Source organism: Zalophus californianus, chromosome 6, assembly GCF_009762305.2.
Source record: "Zalophus californianus isolate mZalCal1 chromosome 6, mZalCal1.pri.v2, whole genome shotgun sequence".
In the NCBI taxonomy this organism is placed as follows: Eukaryota; Metazoa; Chordata; class Mammalia; order Carnivora; family Otariidae; genus Zalophus; species Zalophus californianus.
The window spans coordinates 108,025,676-108,047,547 of record NC_045600.1 but is presented as its reverse complement, the minus strand read 5'-3'; the positions used below and the strand labels follow the sequence as shown (position 1 = coordinate 108,047,547).

Genomic DNA, 21,872 nt, shown 5'->3' with positions numbered 1-21,872 from the left:
ATTGCTCACTGGGTCGAGACCCAGAGCTTACCCTGGGCTCTAACATTCAATCCTTGTGTGACCTTGAATGGACAAGTCACTTTTTCCTGGGTCTACAACCTCAGCTATAAAAACAGACTTGCACTGACTCGTGTTCTCAGGTCTCTATAAAGGAATGGGAAAGCTACCCTAAATCTAAATTTGAAAACACGGTCGTGCGGGGGATGTGCTCCAATACCACCATATGATAATACTCTGGGGGTAACCTTAACTAACATTAATTAGGCAGGGCGCCTGGGTGGCTCAGTTGGTTAAGCGACTGCCTTCAGCTCAGGTCATGATCCTGAAGTCCCGGGATCGAGTCCCACATTGGGCTCCCTGCTGAGCAGGGAGTCTGCTTCTCCCTCTGACCCTACCCCCTCTTGGGCTCTCGCTCTCTCTCACTCACTCTCTCTCTCTCAAATAAAATCTTTTTAAAAAACTAGACAAATGAAAGAAATACAGAACATGAATACTGAAATGGGAAGGCAAAATAATCATTACTTGCAAATGATGTGTATCTGGGACATCCAAAAGAAGCAGCTGAAAAATTTCATTTTTCAAGAAAAGGCAAATCCATTAAGATGCCTATGTAGAAACATTAACATTTAGAAGTATGTGTAATGGGAAAAAAATTCCTATCCACAACATAAACAAAGAACCTGATAATAAAAGGAAGATGTTTGTAAGAACTTCATTTAAAAAAAAAAAAAAGGCTTTAAAAAAAGTCTCTAAGAGACGAAAGACTTCACTAAATGGGACTATCTTTCCTTCAGATAAAAAGGCTCAGACTTACGGAGACAGTCTCCCTAAATTAATCTATATTAAACTCAATGATAAAATCATCTTTCAACATAACAGGACACCAAAATTCATCTGGAAAAAAAAAAACATACACTAATAAAAGAATTATATTCCCTCCGCAAAAGAAGGCAAATGAAGACATATTAGCCCCACTAGTATTTATATTTAACATTTACTAAGCACTTCACTGCTATGTGTCAGGTACTTTGTTAAGTAAGCATCTTGATTCTCTCATTTGCTCATCAGTCCAAGTTAAATATTATTGTCCCAATTTACAGAAACTAAAGCTTGGATAGAAAACTAACTTGCCCAAGGTCACAGAGCTAGTAAGTGATAGAGCCTTGACAATAATCCCCAGAGCTCCTTCACTCGGCCAGATCAACAGAACAGAACAAAGAACCCAGAAAAAGATCCAATTATATTATGGAAATTTGGTTTATGATTGAACTCAGTGGAAAATAATTAAGGAAGTCTTTGGCTAGCTGGATCCCTTACATGAAAATAAATTCCAAAAACATAAAAAATAAAATAAATTCCAGGTAGATAAAAAATTTAAACCAAAGAAAAGGAGGAGGAGGGGAAAAAAGAAGGGAGAAGAGACGTGGAAAGGAGAAGCCATAAAAGCACTGGAAAAAAACATGGGTAAAAAAGATTTATGATCTTGGAACGGAGACAAGCAAGATACAAAATTCAGACTCAGAAAACAAAACTATAAGCTGTGACATATGACAGGGAAAATTTCCTTAAGCTTCCAAAGAATTTCTAACTAGTAAGAAAAAGACCACAACCCAGAAGCAAGCAGAAGAAATACAAATGTGTCAGTAAATATATGAAAGTGTTGGGCACCTGGGTGGCTCAGTCGGTTGGCTATCTGCCTTGTGCTCAGGCCCTGATCCCAGAGTCCCGATCCGGGTCCAGTCAGGTCCATCCCACATCAGGCTCCCAGCAGGAAGCCTGCTTCTCTCTCTCCCCCTCTGCCCCTCCCCACTGCTCGTGCGCCCATGTGCGCACGCTCTAATAAATAAATAAAATCTTTAAAAAAGTGTCAACCTCATTCATAATAAAGGAACACTAATCAAAACAATGAAATACTATTTTTCGTTAAGTATCTTGGCAAAAACTAAATGATTAGGTAAAATCTGCTATCAATAGCAGCGTAGGTAGCAGGGTGGGGGATGGGTTAGCCTGGTGATGGGTAATAAGGAGGGCACGTTCTCCGTGGAGCACTGGGTGTTATGCACAAACAATGAAACATGGAACACTACATCCAAAACTAATGATGGAATGTATGGTGATTAACATAACAATAAAAAATTTAAAAAAATAGCGTAGGTAGATGGAAGGCAATTTAATGACTTCTATCAAAATTTTAAATACCCGGCCACCAAACCAGAAATTCCAGTGCTAGGAATGAATTTGTTCTATAAATATAGAACATAAGGATGTTTACTGAAGCATTATTTTTTTTTAAGATTTTATTTATTTATTTGAGAGAGAGAGAATGAGAGAGAAAGAGAAAGCATGAGAGGCGAGAGGGTCAGAGGGAGAAGCAGACTCCCCACCAAGCAGGGAGCCCGACGCAGGACTTGATCCTGGGACTCCGGAAATCCTAACTTGAGCCGAAGGCAGTTGCTTAACCAACTGAGCCACCGAGGCACCCCTGAAGCATTATTTAGAATATCAAAAAAATGAAAACCTAGAAGTCCAACAACAAGGTCTGGTTAAATAAATGCTAAACCCACTCATAAAATTAAATCTATAAAGTTGTTTAAAGAAAAAAACTATACATACCCATATGAAAAAGCCTAAGATATATTAAAGATTTATTTATTTATTTGACAGAGAGAGACACAGTGAAGAGGGAACACAAGCAGGGGGAGTGGGAGAGGGAGAAGCAGGCTTCCTGCTCAGCAGGGAGCCCGATGCGGGGCTCCATCCCAGGACCCTGGGACCATGACCTGAGCCGAAGGCAGACGCTTAACCAACTGAGCCACCCAGGTGCCCCAGCCTAAGATATATTAAATGAAAAACACAAGATACAGAGGAGAGTAGGAGAAAGTTCATTTGCATTTTTAACAAATGAAAAGGAGAAAAAAATATACATATGCACAGAAAAATTCTGGGAAGCTACTCAAAAAAACTAGTAAATAGTGATTGCCCTCTTAAGAGTCCAAATGGGAGGCAGGTAGAGATGAGAAAGGGCACTGGGTTTTTTTGTTTTTTACTATTTGAATTTTTCTTTACTAGCTGAGTTTTTTTCCCCAGGCACATATAATTTTGACAACTCTTTTTTAAATGAATTCGACAAAAGATCATCTCCACTAACACACACTGCACAATAAAGACACAAACTTCACGGCAGGTTTTTTTTTTTTTTCAAATATTTACTGAACACAAACACCATTTTTTTCCTTTTACACAGCAATATTGTTAGTTTCAAATTAGCTGGACTATTAGGACTGTCAATTGCCACGAAATTAAAAATAATTCTACATGTCAAACTCAAATAGAAAATGTCATGCAATATATAAATCACTAAAAGACCTCTGGTGCAGTCAGGAAGTTTACTATGTTTATTAAATTCACGTAAATGGTTTGACAAAAGTGCACAATAGAATGACATCACTGGTTTGTTATAAATCACAGTGAATTACTAGAATACAACGTCGTTTTTCTACACGAAGTATTAGAGGATGGGGTAAATATTAAAAAGGATAGGATCTTTTCAACACATTAGGGCCAGTCAGATTTTACTCCCCAACTATGTACCTCTGAAAAGATTGGTTAGCAAAGCTGAGGAGTTTTCCTCATCTTTTCTCCTCTACCAATTACTAATAAGCCACAACAAAAAAAGCCATGCACAAATTTTACAACACCTGATAAAAAAAAAAAAAGATACAAAACCTTGTTTACTTTATCACTTGGCAAAGCTTGCATCTTCGCTCCTTCATTTTTCTGATTAGGCCACTCATCATATGACTCACCCCTAAATGAAAAGCTGTTAATAATTTAGCAATACTCACCCCTGCACACACATCAAGATACACTCCCCATAACCATCAAGTCAGCGTCCCTTCCCTGCACATTAACACAAATGCACACACCACAAACCTAGGACTAGAGACCACATTTACTTTACAGTTTTAAAAATTAATACATCTATCATCACTATCAGTGTATTTATGACAGATCCCACATTTGGGAGAGGGGATGCTGTACATACAACCCAGCCCATCTGAGGATTCAGGCAAATCTGCCAGAAATGTATGAGAAAGCCCTGCGATGTACCATATATAACCAGGAGCTTTCTACCTTCCAGAGAGGGTATCCAGAGCAGAGCCGTGCATTTTCAGAGTAGGAATAAACACACAGCTTAACATCTTATGGACTAGTAACTTTTCATAGAGCAAAAGGCAGCGTTTTGTTTCCTTTAATCCACTTTAATGTTACAGCATAGTCAGTCAGGAAAACACAAGAGTCATCTGTACATAGATATACCTGGCTAGCCTAAAAAGGAACATGTAAGATTTTTACAGAAAAGCTACCATAAAAACAAGTCCTTTACTATACTCTTATCCATCTACTCACTAGTTCAATCACTGGCTGCTTCTAAACCCAGCAAACTGTAACCCGAGCTCCAGCAACTCACTCCCCACCCCGCCCCATTACAAAAGAGAAATGCTTCTGTGTGAATAATCCAAAATGGTCTTATCCATAAAGTAGCTGCCTCAAACTGCAGTGGAGACTGGTGACAGGGTGTTGTTCCCTTGGGATCTGAATTTTTAAAAACACTTGCCAAACGCAGAGTTGATACTTAGGGAGCTGCTGCTCCCAAATCATGTTACTTCAGACAGTGCTATCATACCTAAGTTTCTCATAATTATCAGTTATTAATCAACTATCAGTATAATGCAACAAAACCCTTCCCAGAAATGAGCAAGACCAAAGCCTGCCTTTTGGTTGGTGTGTTTAAAGTTCCCACAGCAAAGAACCTTAAGGTAGTTGGACCGTGGCCTGCTAGAGCCACCCAGGGTAGACTGAAGAAAACTATGTTGTGTCAGAGTTCTCACATCAAAAATTTCCCCCTTCTTTATCAATTGAGGGGATGGATTTGCTGCCTTTTCCTTGAGTTAAATAGCTACCTAAGTTCAAGAGTTCAATTTCACCAACTCCATTAAAAGTATAAAACCCACCTAGGTTTCACATGGTTTGCCCAGGTATTCATCCACCTAGGCCTCTAGTTCAGCCAAATTTATAGGAGAATTACTGAGCAAGGCAAAGAAGTTTTGACCGAATTTGTAGTATCAAGGAAGACTTACAATCCGAAGCATATTTCTGCCAACAATAAATAGAAAGTAGCTGGAAACGGAGACAGCCTAGAGTTCTCAGTGAGCAGAGATACAGAACTATTATCTTTCTTACCGATTTATTTTCCCTAAAACACACACGCACACACACACACAAAACAAAAAAAAAAAAACCTTAAGCTTTGGAAGGATTAGGCTAAACGTATTTAAAATAATTCTACCAAAACAAATAAAAAACAGGCATGTAGATCACTGGTTTCAAGAATGGTTTTATACAGATGTTTCACAATACATACTTGGATTCATTTTACAAGACAAAATTAGATCCTTAGCAATAGAGTGCACAATGTACTACTATACTATAGTAAAAAAATTTGTTACCATTAGCAGAGTTCATAGTTTATTCCACTGTCTTCAAATTCTTTCTCCAACTGTCAGCATTTCAATCAGCAGTTCTACTTTCTCCAGCATTCATCCCTTCTCAAAAACACTGTCATTAAATTTTGATGTCTGAATATGTACATATAATCATTATCCTCATTTTATAAATAAGCAATATCTAAAATAGCGTTGGTCCTGGGTAGCCAAAGGGATGAAATGGTTTTTAAAACATGCAACATTATCTGGTATTTTAAGTCTTGGTGTTTAAAAATCATACATTAATAATGGAACCAACTGAATACCAAGTATCACAGCCACTCCTCGGACTATCAAAGCAGCGGGCCTCGTAGTCTGAAAAACACAGGGTCTGATCTGAGCTGTGGAAAAGGCGGGATTCACTCACCTTGAGGCCATGGCATTTTCTCTTTCAGGCCATGAGAGTTGCCAAGAGCAAGGTAGTGTTTCCTTGGTTCATACCAGGAGGAGCAAGGTCGGTAATTTTCAAATTAGGCCTCATTCAAATACCTCCCTTTAAACCATCCTAAAAACCTCAGGTTAGGAAAACAGAAATATATTACCATGACAGAATTTACCATCAAAACATTCCTAGCTGAAACAAGAAGAATATGAAGAATAACTACAGTAGCTGTAAAAGTATCTTGCATTCTTGGGGGAAAAAGTTTTTAAGCTTCCCACCTGCCATTCCCTCCCACCCTTCAAACTATTCCATTTCGTGGGGTAACTATTTAAGGCCCTAGGTGCTAATTTTGGCTTGGTCATTACTACTGATCCAACTGCAACCCTTCTCTTATACTTCACAAAACAATACGCATACATAAAATGATCACTGAAACCATACAAGTTTGGGGGGGAGTTGTTTCTGGGGTTTTTTTTTTTGTTTTTTTTTTTTAGTTTATATCTGATGTTACTACATAACAATGCTTTTTATTAAAGAAAAAAAAGCTGCAGGTCTTCACTTACAGTACCATGCACTATGAGTAGCTAAGGCATTCATTTGGCACTAGAGAGAAAAATACAGATATAGCTAATTTTACTTAGGTGTGTACCTTTTACTTGAATTTCTGTGATGCTTAAAAGATAATCACAGAATACTTAGTCTGACAGTTAAAATGCTGCCATTAAAACAGAACAGAAAAAACACAGAGACCTCTGCATAGCCTATCAGAATCCGTGACATTTCGTGTTTGAAAAACTTGCAGCTCTCACAGAAACACCCTTCAAAGGAGCATTGCAAATTATTTTTATCATCAAAACCATTTAATTTCCTAAACCATACTAGTGATTTTTCTACTAGTTATAAGGGACAAGGTAAAGAAAGCAAAAAATTTACAAATATCCTGGGTTCCTTTTCATCCGTCATAAACACCTTATTAGGGGGACACAAACAATGCCCTCTGGAAAAGCAGTTTCCAAATTTTAGAAGAGACCACACAGGAGGCAAGGGAGAAAGGGACAAAAAATAGAACACATAACTATATTATAACAATTTGTTTCATAAGAAAACACAGCATTCGTAATTTTTACATGTCTGTGAGCTGAGTCAAATGCAGACTGCTGCAATTTAGAGAAATTACATTAAAACAGACTTCAAAGAATTTTAGAATTTAAGCCTAAAGGCAAGTAGTCCATCAATATTCTCTGAAAAATTGCTTTAAGATTATTACTACTTTGTATATACCACCCAGCATAATGCAACAATTTCAATGGATTTAACTTTACAAATGTGTAACTATTATTAAATTAGCACATTTTCAGATTAATCTGCAGCTATATTTTTTTGTTGAAATCCTCCTGATGTTATAATGTGTTTTATCACTCCACATAAATATTGGAAGAGCGAAAACTACCTGCAGCAGTTTGGCATGTGCAGAACACCTGGGTATCCCATTATTTTTAATGGTCCTTTTTAGTTGTTTTTCTTCAGGAGATCCTCAAAACTGCTGCAAGGATAACACGCTGACACAGGCTTAACAGAAATACTTTTTTGTAGGCAGTTTTTTAAAACACTATCAACTTCAAATCATAAACGTCCCTTGTTACATAAACAAAATATTTTATACTCATTCCTTAAAAAAAAATACAAATGTCGAATCATTATGTTGTACACCTGAAACTGATATAACGTATCTCAATTATACCTCAATAAGAAAGAAAAAGACACAAACTGAAGAAGAAAAAAAAGTTAAGTGACCAATATCCAGATACCTTAGATTATAGTTACACCTAAACAATGTGGCTTTGTTTAAAGTGTATTTGAAATTAATAACCGTTATGAGGCAAAAAGACCAAATACAGAACTAAGGAAGGATGGGTAGGGAGGAAGGGTAGTGGAAAGAAAAGGAGAATTTACGAACACATAATTCTATTGTCTGTGATTAAAGTCCTTTACTTTTAGCACCACATTAAACGATTTTACATATCCAGTCACTTAATGAAATCCAACAAACTCTTCAAGAGTTCTGGGGATCTGGTCTTGGTAGTTAATGTCATTAGCCCGAACTGCTCGGGCAGCCAGGCACTTGAGACTCATCTTCATTTGAGTTTTAAGTAGTATTTCAGATACCCCAGTGGTACTTTTGTCTAGCGGAGTCTTATTCTGTTTATTCGTCATGTCAGTGTGAGCGCCAGCTTCAACCAGGCTAATGATGATAGAGTGCAAGGTTAAAAAATCACTGATTGGCCTGTTGTACTGAACGATAATGTGAAGGGCACTGTTCCCCTCATTGTCTACAGCATTCACCTCAGCACCACAGTCCAGCAGCAGCTTTGTGACAAGTGCATTTGGAAAACTGCAGACATCATTGGTGTGGAAATCATCAACCGGCGTATTCGAGTTGACAGCTAGATGCAGCAAGGTGAAACCTTCCCGAGTTCTGGGATCAAGGTGAATCAGGTTGTAGATCTGCTTGTTAATTTTGCACTGATCTTCTTCACTGCACTGTGTTTTGGTGGAGATGCACACTAAATAGAGAAAGGTATAGAGATTACATTCATAATTGTCCATAGCATTGTGGACATCAGCATCTGGAATATTTTTTACTCTGTTCATACTCTGTTCTATTTCTAAAACACTGCATCTCAGAACACATTCTATGTCTGGGGCCTTCACAGTTTCATTCAAATGTATCATCTGTGAGAAAACTTGAGCAAATCGAAGAAGATCCTTGTGGGTATTCCTGTTACCTTTCTGTCTCAGGTGCAGGGCATGCAGCCACAACTTGATACACTGTTCGAATTCCATGTTATCTGCATAAACAGCTCCCCTGTAAATGATGGGATGGGAAACATCAATATTGTCAGCACCTAAAATCCGTTCCCGAACTATAAGGCCTTCCATATGAAGAGCATCTCTGTCTTGCCGAATGGATTCCAGTTCCTGAGGATTTCTACATTCAGTTCTATTCCCATAAGCATGGATTGGTGGGAGAACCTCTTTCTCCAGAATGTTATCACCATCTTGAAACCTCTCCAACATGGCTAAATATAAATAGTGGTACGTCTTCATGATGTCATAGTTCTCACGGTCATTTGCAAAGGAGGCACCCAAGAGTTCCAAAGCTTCAATCCGACTTCTTCGGTCACAATCAGCATGAGAGAGCAACAGTTCGACGACATCGGCTTTACAGCTTTCGGCAGCTACTTTTAAGGGCGTCATCCCATGGCCATTCACTACTATAGCAGCACGCCATTTTATCAGCTCTTTCACGATATCGATATGCCCGGCTTCAGCCGCAAAGTGCAGTGCTGTGGCCCCACAATGCGCTTTAGCGTTGGGATCAGCACGCTGTTCTAAAAGGTATCTGACCACATCGGTATGGCCCTTATATGCTGCAATCATCAGGCAGGTGTTGTCGTATTTGTTGGCAATGCTGATGTTGGCATTATTTTCAACCAAGTATTTCACAATGTCCAGTCTGCCGTCAAAGCACGCTGCCCGCAGGGGGGTTGAGTTGGTTACTGTGGTGTGGTTCACGTTGGCTCCATGGCTGACTAGAAGTTTAACGACTTCAAAATGGCCGGCTCCTGCTGCACACCAAAGAGCGGTGGCACCGTCAATGACATACCTATTCATGAAAAGAACAAACAGTTAGAAAATGGAGGCCACATGCCCTAACATAAGCGTAAAGAATGGATTTGTTTGCACTGACCAAAACCTCAATCTGTGGAACATGAATACAACATTAGTTTGGGTGAAAATAAAATCAGGTCACTTAAGTAAAGCACTCTGCCATTGTACTTATACCCAGCAGAAGCTCAAGAAACGTTCGCTATTACTGTTATTGCTGAAGTATATAATCCTAAAAAAAAAAAAAAAAAAAAAATCACCAACTTTCTACTAGCAAAAGTAAATACATTTCTGAAAACACAGAGGAAATGCATGGAGGTTCATAACTTCTTTACCGCCAAGCTGAGGCACTGGCTCTTAAAGAAAAACATGTTCTTCCTTCCCAGTATCCCCCAGGTACCAGTTACTCTCAATAGGCCAGAAAAAAAGCTACCCCAGTCCCTACAGTAACACTGTCTTAGAAACTCCTTTAGGAAAAAAAGTATTTACGAAGATAATTCTCCCCCCTAAGATTATCTAAGCTAATCAAATACACTTCTACTACAGCCATGAGAATGAAAAAATTCCTGCTCCATACAGTAGGGAGGGATCACGTAAACATGATGCTGAGCAAAAGCAGTCAACCGAACGTAGTACACATTATATTACTACATTTATGTACCTATCTGTAGTGTTGAAGTTGGGATACTGTTTACTTTTAAGGGGATTAAATAGTGGGAGGAAGCACAAAAGGAACTTTATTAAACAAATATATTCACTTTGTGAAACTTTTATACGCTTTCAATTAATGTATTTTTCTCCATCCATTCTACTCCAATTTAAAGGTCTTAAAAATATGTATGGATGTGGGTGTATATTATGGGTCTATGTACGTTCCTCAGCTAAACCACTGGGGGAAAATACTAACAGGAGGAAACAATTAGCGCTTTCCTAAAACCAAGTGGGCATTTTTCCTGACCTTCGTCCCACGTTTGCACTCACAGTCACCGCTTACTGTCTGATATGCACTAGGTTTGCTACTTACAACGGAATTAGACTCTTGCTAGGAGGCCAATCTTTCCCACCTTTCTACCTTCCATTTTTCCCCAGCCTCAATTTTTCAATTGTTTATCCTGTTACTGACCGTCAGACCTAAAAAGTAGATTTTTGCTGCAGATACTTAGATATACTGTGCGTGAACCACTAAAATAAGTATACTTGCAAGTATTAAGGAAAAAGGTCAGTCAAAAGCAATATTTACTAGAGCAATTAAGTATTCGTACCAAAACCTCACTGCCGAGCTTCTCACTATACCACCTAATGTTATAACACAGGTCAAACTATATCTCCCATGAAATGAAAGAGTATAATCCCCTGGTAGAATATAAATATCATAGTTTAACCCCAATTAACACCCCCAAAACACCACCGTCTGTTGTTTCTGCTGAAAACAAAAGACCCACTTTATAATAATTCAAGCAGTTACTTCTTCAGTTTCAAACAATGACACAAAATGACACAAAAGCCTTCTCACTAACAAGTACCTATGGAGTTACCTACAGGAAAGGGTGTAGGACAAACTGGGAAGAGGCGTAAAGCTATTGGAAATGTCCTAAATCTTGATATGGGTAGTGGCTGCATGGGTGGATATTTAGGAAAATTACTCATTATACTGCACACTATGCTTAAAAATTAGGGGAGTAGCATAGATCTATATGAAAAGCAAAACCGTAAGAGTTACTTAAAAAAAATAAGTAGACAATCTTCATGACCTTGGAGTTAATGATTATTTCTTAAACAGAATGCAAAAAAAGCACTAATCATAGAAATAGTTGATTTATTGAACTTCATTAAAATTAAGAACTTCAATTCATCAAAAGATATTATGAAGAAAGTGAATATGCAATCCACTCACTGGGAGAAGACATATACATTAAAAGTATTTGACAAATCAATGGGAAAAAGGCAAACAACCCAACTAAAAAATGGGTGAAAAGACTAAACAACTAAACTGCACAAAAGATATTCAAGTGACCAATAAATATATGAAAAGATGTCCAAGATAATACTGGAGAGGGAAAGGCAAATTAAAATCATGAGTTACCAATACACAGCCACCAGAATAACTAAAATCAGTAAGACTGACATGACAATACTAAGTGTTGGCCAGGATGTGAAGCAACTCAAACTCTCGTTGCTGGTAGAAATGTAATTTGTTTCAACCACTTCCAGGAAAACTGTTTAGCAATAACTATTAAAGTTAAACATACACCAACCCCATGACCCAGCAATTCCACTCTTGGGCATATACTGACAAGAAGTGAACACAAACACCCACCAGTGAAGACATATACATAAAAATGTCCATAGGAGTTTTATCCATAATTGTTAAACACTGGAAACAACTAAAATACCTGTGTACAGGGTAAATAAGTTGCCATATATTCATACAATGGAATACTACAAAGCATAAAAAAAAAAACTACTGGTACACGCAACTGCACAGATGAATCTCATAGACAATGTGTTAAGCAAAAAAAAGCCAGACAGAAAAGAGCATACTGTATGATTCCCTTTATAGGAAGTTCAAGTATAGACAAAACTAATCTATGGTGATAGAAGTCAGAATAATCATTACTTCTGGGACAGGAAAGGAGAGGAGCTGACTGAGAAGGGGCACAAGGGAAACTCTGATAAAAATATTCTGTATATTGATCTAGAAGGTGTTTACATGGATGTAAACATATTAAAATTTTATCACATCATACACTTAAAATTTATGCACCTTACTAGATGTTATACCTTAACTAAAAAGAGTCATAATTAAAAACAAAAATGAAAAACAATTAAAGAAAAACAGTTTAAGTGAACACAAATAGCTAATAAGTATCTTCAATGTGCCAAGCATTCATTGTAGTAAGTGCTCGATATGCAATATATCTCATTTAATCCTCATAATAACCTCCTCCCAATAACCCTATGAGGTTGACACTATTATTATGCTCATTTCACAGATATATAATTTAAAAGGTTTACATGAGATTAAAATACAAAAGTACTCTAGTACATAGTACTCTATATATTAAGGAAACATAATACATGTCATTGTTCAGTTTCAATTTAAAAAGCATTTTTTCAAAAAAATAAATAAAAAGCATTTTTTTCAAACTAATTAATCTATCAAAAATACATAGTAACATATAGGTACATTTTCATAGTTAAATGTTTCCTTGCACTTTAAAAATATGAAGTTATTATATGCCAGGAACATGAACCCAAACCATATAAAACTCAATCTTCATGACCTTGGAGTTAATGACTTATATTTTAATTTACATTAAAATAGGCATTCACATACATTCTTTTTAACTTTCACAATAACCATAAAAGATAAATATGACCCCCATTTTAAAAATGAAAAAAAGAGACAAAAAGTGATTATTTTTCTCACCTCACGTTTCCCAGAATTAATGATGTAGATGAGTAAAAATTAAATTACAAGTATATATTTCATATGGTTTTTGTACAGTTTAATACTTTTTGTGGTGGAGCCTAATCATTTCCATTTTTCCATATAGTGATATGACAGGAGCCTCAAGAAAGTTTCAATTATCTACTTTTATTGAGGCAATTAAAGTTTTTAAATAGTTTAGGACAAAAATATTCACTGCAGAATGTATTAGAAAATGACTAGTCCTTCAGAAACATCAGCCTTAGCAAATTTTGAATTTCTACATCTAAACAAAAACATTAAACAGATTAAAGGGAATAAGCCTAAAATCTATGACATTCCTTTGTCCACAGACTTCAGCTGAAATAAGTAGCATAGACTTCCTCAAAACAACATACCAAACACATTTATAACAGAATATAAAAATATGATAAAATTAATGCACTATGTACTTAGTCCCTATGGGAGAGGTACTATTAAACAATGATCTTTCCAGACTTGGTCCAAAATTGCAATGCAAACTATTATGTATTTCATTTTAAAAACTCAAGAAACCGGGGGGCACCTGTGTGGCTCAGTTGGTTAAGCATCTTTTGTTTTTTTTTAAGATTTTATTTATTTATTTGAGACAGAGCAAGAGAGTCAGAAAACACGAGCAGGGGAGGGGAGATGGGCAGAGGGAGAGGGAGAAGCAGGCTCTCCACTGAGCAGAGAGCCCAATGCAGGGCTTGATCTCAGGGTGGTGAGACTGAGCCCTGCCTGGGGCTCCAGGCTCAGTGCAGAGTCTGCTTGAGAGTCTCTGTCTCCCCCTCTCCCACTGCCCCTCCCCCCTAACACGCAAGAACGAGCTCCTGCGCACTCTCTTTAAATAAATAAAATCTTTAAACAACAACAACAAAAAAAGAATCAAGAAACCGGGGCACCTGTTTGGTTGAGTTGTGGAGTGTATGACTCTGTACCGCAGGGTTGTGAGTTCGAGTCCCACGTTGGGGGTAGAGACTACATTAAAAATTAATTAAATAAATAAATAAAATAAAAATAAACTATAACTTGATATTCACCTTTTTAAACAAAATGTACACATCAGATGATGGAAACATTTCACAATAAAAGATAACATTTCTGATCACAAAACTAAGCTCAAACTCTTTCCTGGTTCAATTTAAAATAAAAATGTCTGGTCAAGTATTTGAAATGGAAATAAAAATTCATTAAATGTAAATGATCAACACTTTATTTCAACCAAAGTCCTTAAAATCATTTATTAGATCAAATGTAGTTTCTTGAAATATATACTGCGTGGCAGTGACTTTTAAGTGAAGCCAAATGTTGATGTGCCCCTCATGCCTTGTTCTCTACCTGAACATTAAAAGTATTAGTACTAGTGCCAACTTTAAAAGAGAACTCAACAAAAAGCCTCAGAACTCCCAGAGGTCCTGTTCTCCTTCCCATCCCTGTCAGCAAACCTCTTTTAGGACAAGGGTTCCCCCACAAACTCCGGCACAGAGCTGTCAGGCCTTAGGAACTTAGGCCAGCACACTATTCCACGGTCACAGGACACCTCGCCTTTGTTCTGTTCCATTTCTGTAACATTCTCAACAGTTTCCCATTCTCCAACTAAAGGTTCTTTCATTTCTACTCAAGTAATTTTTCTTGCCCCCTCGTCTGTCACTTTTAGTCTTCACATATTAAGCCATAAGTAAAATCATCTCAAATGTTACTCTTAAAAATATGAACAAGGGCTCAAATATCACCATGGGGCTTGATCTAGGTAGGTAGTCCCTTCTTCCTTGAGAATGTGTTATGAACCCACTTGAGTTTCCTCAAGTATTATAGAAATTTTTAGGCAGAACATAGACTTTTACAAAATTTCTAATAAGCTATTTATTTTAATGTCTCTCTCACACACACACATATACACACAAATCATACTATATCAAACCCATAATTATATACAGATAACTGTTGCTTAGGATGAAGCTAAGAAGCAAAACTTTTAGGATAGGTAATCAATAAATTTGACAAAAAATTGTGAAGATGGGGGCACCTGGGTGGCTCAGTCGTTAAGCGTCTGCCTTCGGCTCAGGTCATGATCCCAGGGTCCTGGGACCAAGCCCCACATCGGGCTCCCTGCTCGGCGGAGGGCCTGCTTCTCCCTCTCCCACTCCCCCTGCTTGTGTTCCCTCTCCCGCTGTCTCTCTCTGTCAAATAAATAAATAAATAACATTTAAAAAAAAAATTGTGACGATGGTACACAGGTGACTAAAAACTAGTAAACATTGATCTACTTCAGCACACACAGAGAACCTGTTAGTCCCCACCTGGCCATGGTTCTCAAGTGCTGAAGGAATCTAAAGGGGGATTTAAAAAAAATAAAAATAAAAAAATAACGGGGGAGTTAGCTAAGTACCTCTCAAAAAGCCAGCCCCCAAGAGGTGAGTGAGCTTCATACTGTTAACACCTCATTCAGATTATGTTCACAATGTCTGGAGTGAGTGCAAAGTGAAATCATGACATTTGCAAATAACACTCTTTTTTATCTAGTTCCGAAATGCCAAAATGACTGGAATAAACTGCAAAATATCAGTGGTTTGAGTAAGCAGAAAGGTGGCCATGAACTTCAATTCTCCCTTGTTAATTAATTGGCAAGCTCCTCAAAAAAAGCAAAAACCTCACATTTTTTTCTGTATCCTCCACAGAAGGTCTAATAGGGCTAGGCCCATCACAGGCATTTAATAAATAAAATTCTCCATTACCTTCACACAGCAGATAATAAATGCATAATTGTAATAATCCAGAAACAAAAAGGATAGTTTTAAGAAGGCTCGGCCAAAATCTCGAATGACTGAACCGTTTGCAATTGCAGTCTCCCCAATGGGACTCTTGATATTTTACACAACAATCATCAAAATACGGCCTCCACCTTTCTCCAGTCTCCCACAATCTCTCTTAATTTCCCCAGCTTGAATCCCTTCCTACAACCACACTGAAACACTTGTCACTGCAAGTTCACCAAGCTATGGCTTGACCCTTTTCTTCACTTCCTTTAAGATCCAAACTCAAGCATCACCTCACCAGGGGAGCCTTCCCTGATTCCCCCCAGGCAAAGCTGAGCACTTCCTCTTCCCATACTCCCTCACTCATCCAACAGACTTCTAAAACTCTAAATGGCATGGCATCTGCAGTTACTCATTTTATGTATCTATTTCTCTGTCTCCCCCGCTAAACTGTCTTCCTCCACAGTGGGAACAGTATGTTACCCACCCCTGCACACCCAATCCCTACCACACAACCCAGCACACAGTAGGAGTTCAGTAGGTGTTTGCTTACTGAACCGTTTAATTTCACTGCCCAGTCCAGAATACTGGGCAAGTATACAGGCTCAATGCTGTATTTCTAGTCCTTTCTAGTAATTTCAGGTTCTTTTAATTCCATCTCAAAAGATCTTTCTCTTTGATGGTAAAAAAGACAGCAATAAGCAAAGTCTTTCCAAATGCTTTAGGAAACTATTTTTTTTTTTCACCACTATCCTTCCCTCATCCAAAAAGGCCTCAGCAAGCTCCTTAGCTGCGATGTTTGCAGCAGCTGTTACTGAGATTTGTATCTTAGTGAATGCATGTGCCTATACAACTGGAATGGTGCTGGAAGTTCAGGGGTCATTCTGTGTCACTCCTTGTCTGGGTATAGGAAAGGGCTGTGGGAATGCAGGGAGTTCTAGAAAGGACAGAGAAGCCAGTAAGGGAAAGCAACCATGAATCAGGTTGCCATCTTTAATCAACAGGAAAAAGACCATCTCCTTGATACCTAAGGAGGTGGTACCAGAGATTAACCAACATGGGCTATCGTTTCATTAAAATGTAATGCTCTAAAATATTTTCTTCTCATCTAAAAATATCTTCCTCTCATCATTATTTAAACCTAAAAAAGAACCAAATTCAACAATGCCCTAGTCATCTTCAAGAAGTGCTTTTTCAATGAGGCTTTAACCAAGCAGTTTCCAATCACCACAACTAAAGATACCTATCTTTATGCTTGGACCACATCTACCAAAAACAGAAGAAAATGCTACAACAGCTTATGTGCTGGCACAAAAGTCAACAAAAACAAATGCAATCAATGAAGTTTGTAATCTGAAAAACACTTTATAATAATCCAGCACAGCAAAGAAGATGTCAAACCTGACAATTCTGTGTTAAACATTATCATACCCCCAAAATATGTATAATTAAACCTAAAAAACAAATTTTAACTATGACAATATGAATTTTTGAACTCCCCACCTGAAATAACATAAACTATCAAGTTTCCCCACAATATCACAAGATAACATGGATTAACAATGGCATTATCTCCAATACCAGGTCCAGGCCATTTCTGCAGCCAACCTATCTACCCCAAGCTATGTGGAAGAGTCAGAATCATGTCTAGGGATGTCTGGCCGCCGGACAATCCCTCAAGAGGCTGGAGTTCTAGGGGCTTATTTTGACATTCAGGCCCCCGCAAACCCGTCTGAAGGGACCACTCACTTGAAGGAGTAAAAATTGGGTGACCAAATAACTCATCAAACAGAGGTTTTCAATGTTACCTGCTGACCGCGTTGATTTCTGATCTGGCTTACAACCCCAGTACCGGTGAGGGTAACATCTGGGAAGATGCACCTCCTCCATACTACTTGCTCACGGACCCTCTAGTTAAGAAGAACACCCCTTAGATATCAAGACAGAGGGTGTGGCTATTTACCCATAGAGGGAATAAGGGGTAGGGGCCGATGAGGTTGAGCAGCAAACCACGGGATGAAGTATCAGCCCTGGAAGACGACGTGGGCATTCATGCGGCAGGAGGATGCACAAAAGGGAAGAAGTGGTACCTCTACGGAGAGAGAGTGAAGGAGCGGAGGACCTGTGAGGTGGTGGGTCCGCGCTCGTGGGAGAGGGGTTGAGGTGTACCTACCCGTCGAAGCGGACGGTGCCAGTCTGCTGAGTCTGCACCCGGTAATGTTCTAACAGCAAGCGCACCACCTTGGCGTGCCCATTGCGGGCTGCGATGATGAGGGGCGTGGAGCGCTGCCCTCCCTGCTGGCTGACATAGCCCAGCAGATAGCGGATGTCGCTTTCAGACCGGTTGAGAAGCAAGGCGGCCAGGGTCAGCACCTTGCCCTCGCTGGCCGCCTTGTACACATAGCCAGCCAGGCCCTCCATGGCCGCCGCCAACTCCAACACCCGTTTGGTCGCCACCGCTGCTGCTGCCTTGCGCCCCCGGAGGCCGCGTTCGCCAGCGCCTCAAACCCGGGCCCTCACAGCCCATTCAACAGGGCGCCGCCGCCGCCGCCGCGCCCACGCAGCAGCGCGGCCCGGGGAGGGCGGAGACGCAGAGGTGGCCGAAGGCCGCAGGGGGCACGTCCGCGACCCGGCCTCGGCGGGGAGGAGGGCGGTCAGGGCCGCCCCCGAGGCCCCAGCCGCCGGCCCTGGGCCGAGGGGATCTCCATGGCGGCCGCCGCCCCGGGCCTCAGGCCGGACCCCTCCTTCCTGCGGGCTGCGACAGGCGCGTGCCCGAGCTACGGGTCGCCGGCGAGGTCCCAAGAGGACCGCACGCGCCCGGGAAGGCGAATGCTGGGCGCGTCTCCCCCGCCCCGGCCCGCCGGGCCTAAGGCCTAAAAACTGCCTCGGCCTCCGCCTCCGCTCTGCGTCCTCCCCGGCTGGAGGAAACCCGCAGGTCCTCGCCCACCAGAGCTCCGAAGCGCCAGACGCTGCCGATGGTTTCGCAGCTCCAACGCCTGGGGGCCTCCGGCGCGAGGCGGAACGCTCCCGCGGCAGCAGCCCCCGGAGTCGGGGTGGGCAGGAAGGCGCGCCTCCGCAGACTGGGCCGGGAGGGGGAGGGTGCGAGCGGGAGGAACGGTTAAGCCGGGTGTCTCCTCTAAAGCTGCCCGGCCGGCAAACGAGGCCTTGGTGAAGAAAGGTTCTACCGTGCGAAGTTGGCCCACCCCCTTTTTGGGCCTGAATGTCCTCATTGCCCTTGACGCCTGGACCGTCCTCCTCGCCCCCCACGGCCGGGGGGGTTCCCTAGCCTGGGAGGGGGCCACAGTCGGGGACCTGAGGCGATACCAGGGGTGGGCCAGGGGACTCGTCCCATTTTACCCTAGACGGTGCGGGACTCCTCTGTGCCCTGATTGGTGATCCAAGGGAGGAGGTTGCACGCGCCCGACAAGGTCCATTTTAAGAAAAGGGCGGCGTCTCTGAGCCCCCGACATGTGGGAGGACTTGAGGGCTGGCACCAGGCTCGGAGAAAGGATTGGAATTCCGGCCTAGCCTTCTTGGAGAGAGGGGGATCGAGTGTGTGAGAAGGGGCGGGGAGAGCTGCGCCCACCGTGGAAAGGTCGAGGTATCTGGAAGGAAGGCGAGGTCTGTCTTCAGACAGACCAGGACTCTGATCCTCAGCCTGATGCAACCTTCCTTTTCTCACATATCCCTCAAGATGGTTCGGGTTTGAAGAGCTCGTTTATCTAACGAATACTAGAGAGGTACTACGTGCCAGGCTCTGCTTGGCATTAGAGATTCGGTGGTAGACAAGATAGACACAGCGCCTTCCCCTCTGGGGCTTGTGTTGTGAGGAAAACAGGCAATAAACAAGTAAACAAATGATAGACAAGACTGGTTGAGTTCGTATCATTACCATTTGCTGTGAAGCCAATAGAGTGGGGGGTTCGCTAACCAGTTTGAGTGGTCAGGTAAGAAGAACAGAGGGTATACTAGGCAAGGTGACTAGCTAGTACCAAAGCCCTGAGGAGGTCACAGTCTTGGTGGGCTCAGAAACAAAGGTCAGTGTGGCGGCCACAGAATGGGCCTTAGGAAGAAAGATGGGAGGCGAAGTCAGCAGGTCACTCTCCCGCCCAGTAACCCGTGTTTAAATTCTACTCTTAAGTGTGATGGGGGCATTTGAAGAGTTTTCAACAGGAAAGTGACAAGATAATTTACATTTTTAAAAAGAGCCCTCTGGCTCTTGTGTGGAGAATAAACTCTACAAGGCAATGGTAGAAGCAGGAAGGCCATTTAGGAAGCAAGGTCTTGGACTCCAAGCGGAGGTGATGCAGCTCCTGGGGCAGTCATGAAATGTACAAGCTCAATAGGGAAGTTTTCCTCTGTCCCACTTACCCCTAAAGGACAATATTGACCACAGAGAAAGAACAAATACATGTATTGGCCCCAAGGGACCAGGCTGGTCTCAACAACTTCACATAACTTATTTTATTTGACACTCCCTCCCCCCCCCATGCCAATCCTAGTTGGCGAAGGTCTCCCCTCAGTTGCAGAGCTATTGGTGGGGTTTGGCCACTTCTCAAAAAAAAATTCTCTCCTCCATCAGGCAGCTCAACTTTACCTATTGGCAGATCCCTACACGAACATCGTCCCCCCCCCCCCCCCCCGCCTTAGGATATTAAACAAAAACAATGTTGAAAATGAGGGCTGAAGATAAGGTTCTACTGGTGGAAAAGAGGGGGAAGCTGGTTGGTTTCATTCTGGGGCTCTCAGAATTGGTGGACTATCCAGTTCCTGACAGGCTGATCCAGGCTTTTTTGGCCTCTAGGGACTTGGCAGTGACACATTCAGATGTGTGACCAGGGGCTCCCTTCCAACTGGTTTCCTTCCATAGCTGTGTAGAGCAACCAGGCTCCCCATCCCTTCTCTCCCCCCTACCCAGCCTTTTGCCCTGTGCCTTCATTTATCCCCCTCTGACTGGCCCCCACCCACCTTGCTCTCTGCAGGTGATCTCTGGTCCAGATCATCTCTTCACCTGGACCAACATGCCAACTGGCTAATCTGATCAGCATCCTGAGCTAATGGGGGAGGACTAGAGGAAACCTTCCCCACCACCACCCCATAACATCCTGGACATTCTTCATTCCTACTTAACATGGGTCCAAATCCAAAGCAAAGCCATCTCATCCTAGAGATTGTCCTTGGTTTTGCCCTAAGCTTTATACAACTTCGGGGTTTTTTGTTTTTTGGGTTTTTTTTAGATTTTGTTTATTTATTTGAGAGAGAGAGTGAGTGAGAGAGAGAGAGACAGAGAGAGCACAAGCAGAGGGAGGGAGAGGGAGAAGCAGACTCCCCGCTGAGCAGGGAGCCCGATGTGGGCCTCAATCCCAAGACCCCAGGATGATGACCTGAGCTGAAGGCAGACGCTTACCAGACTGAGCCACCCAGGCGCCCTTTATACCACTTTATATCTCTCTTGGGACTCTTACCTCTGTCTAATAATAACCTTGTCTGTACAGCTCTTTGTAGTCTACAAAGCACTTTCTGATCCACCTGATCTACCCACCTCTTCCTAGGCTCCTTAACCACCTTCTGTAAGTGGGGCAGCACAAAGCATGGTGGTTCAGTGCCTGAGCTCTGGAGCCCACTGCCAGCATCCCAGATCTGCCACTTGCTAGCTGTGGGAGGTGGGACGAGCTGCTTACTAACTTCTCCATATCTGCTTCCTCATCTGCAAAATGGGGATAATAATAGGGCCTCTCCTGTCTGGCTGTTGTGAGGATTGAAGGAAATAAACACACGCACAGAGCAAGTGAACCCAGTAAGTGTTGCCTATTGTTCTCGCACTAGATCCTCCTCCAAACTCTAAACAAAGCAAGTCAGTTCTTGTCATCAGTGAAAAATGAGTTGAAACCAAATAATCTCTTAGCTCTCTTCCAGCCCCATCAAGCTCTGATTCTACCATGAATCACATTTATTTATGGACACATCTTAGCTCTTCTATAACTGTAACAACCTCCCCAAGGCCCAGCCTTTCACAGAGGGCCTTGTATACAGTGGGCTGTCCTGCAGGTCAGTGTTAGCACCTAACA

The 21,872-nt window shown here is 41.4% G+C and overlaps 1 protein-coding gene across 2 annotated transcripts; it reads right to left on the bottom strand.

Moving 5' to 3' along the window:
• Window positions 1-3,185: 3,185 nt before the first annotated feature.
• Window positions 3,186-18,691, bottom strand: FEM1B (fem-1 homolog B). 2 transcript variants are annotated; one of them, XM_027570360.2, is made up of 3 exons: window positions 17,978-18,691; window positions 8,715-9,595; window positions 3,186-8,492 (listed from the first exon to the last, which is right to left on the bottom strand). In XM_027570360.2, exons 1-3 carry the CDS (start codon window positions 18,223-18,225, stop codon window positions 7,960-7,962), a joined length of 1,662 nt encoding a protein of 553 aa, XP_027426161.1. In that variant the 5' UTR covers window positions 18,226-18,691; the 3' UTR covers window positions 3,186-7,959. The 2 variants fall into 2 exon arrangements, with proteins under 2 accessions (XP_027426161.1, XP_027426160.1); XM_027570359.2 differs by having other exon boundaries at window positions 3,186-9,595; window positions 17,978-18,345.
• Window positions 18,692-21,872: the final 3,181 nt, after the last annotated feature.

Bases quoted from the DNA above. Each gene is read 5' to 3' on its own strand.
- FEM1B (XM_027570359.2), bottom strand. From the start codon at position 18,225: ATGGAGGGCCTGGCTGGCTATGTGTACAAGGCGGCCAGCGAGGGCAAG. The intron at 9,596-17,977 runs GTAGGTACACCT...TTTCATGAATAG, and splicing joins GGCACCGTCCGCTTCGACGG to GTATGTCATTGACGGTGCCA.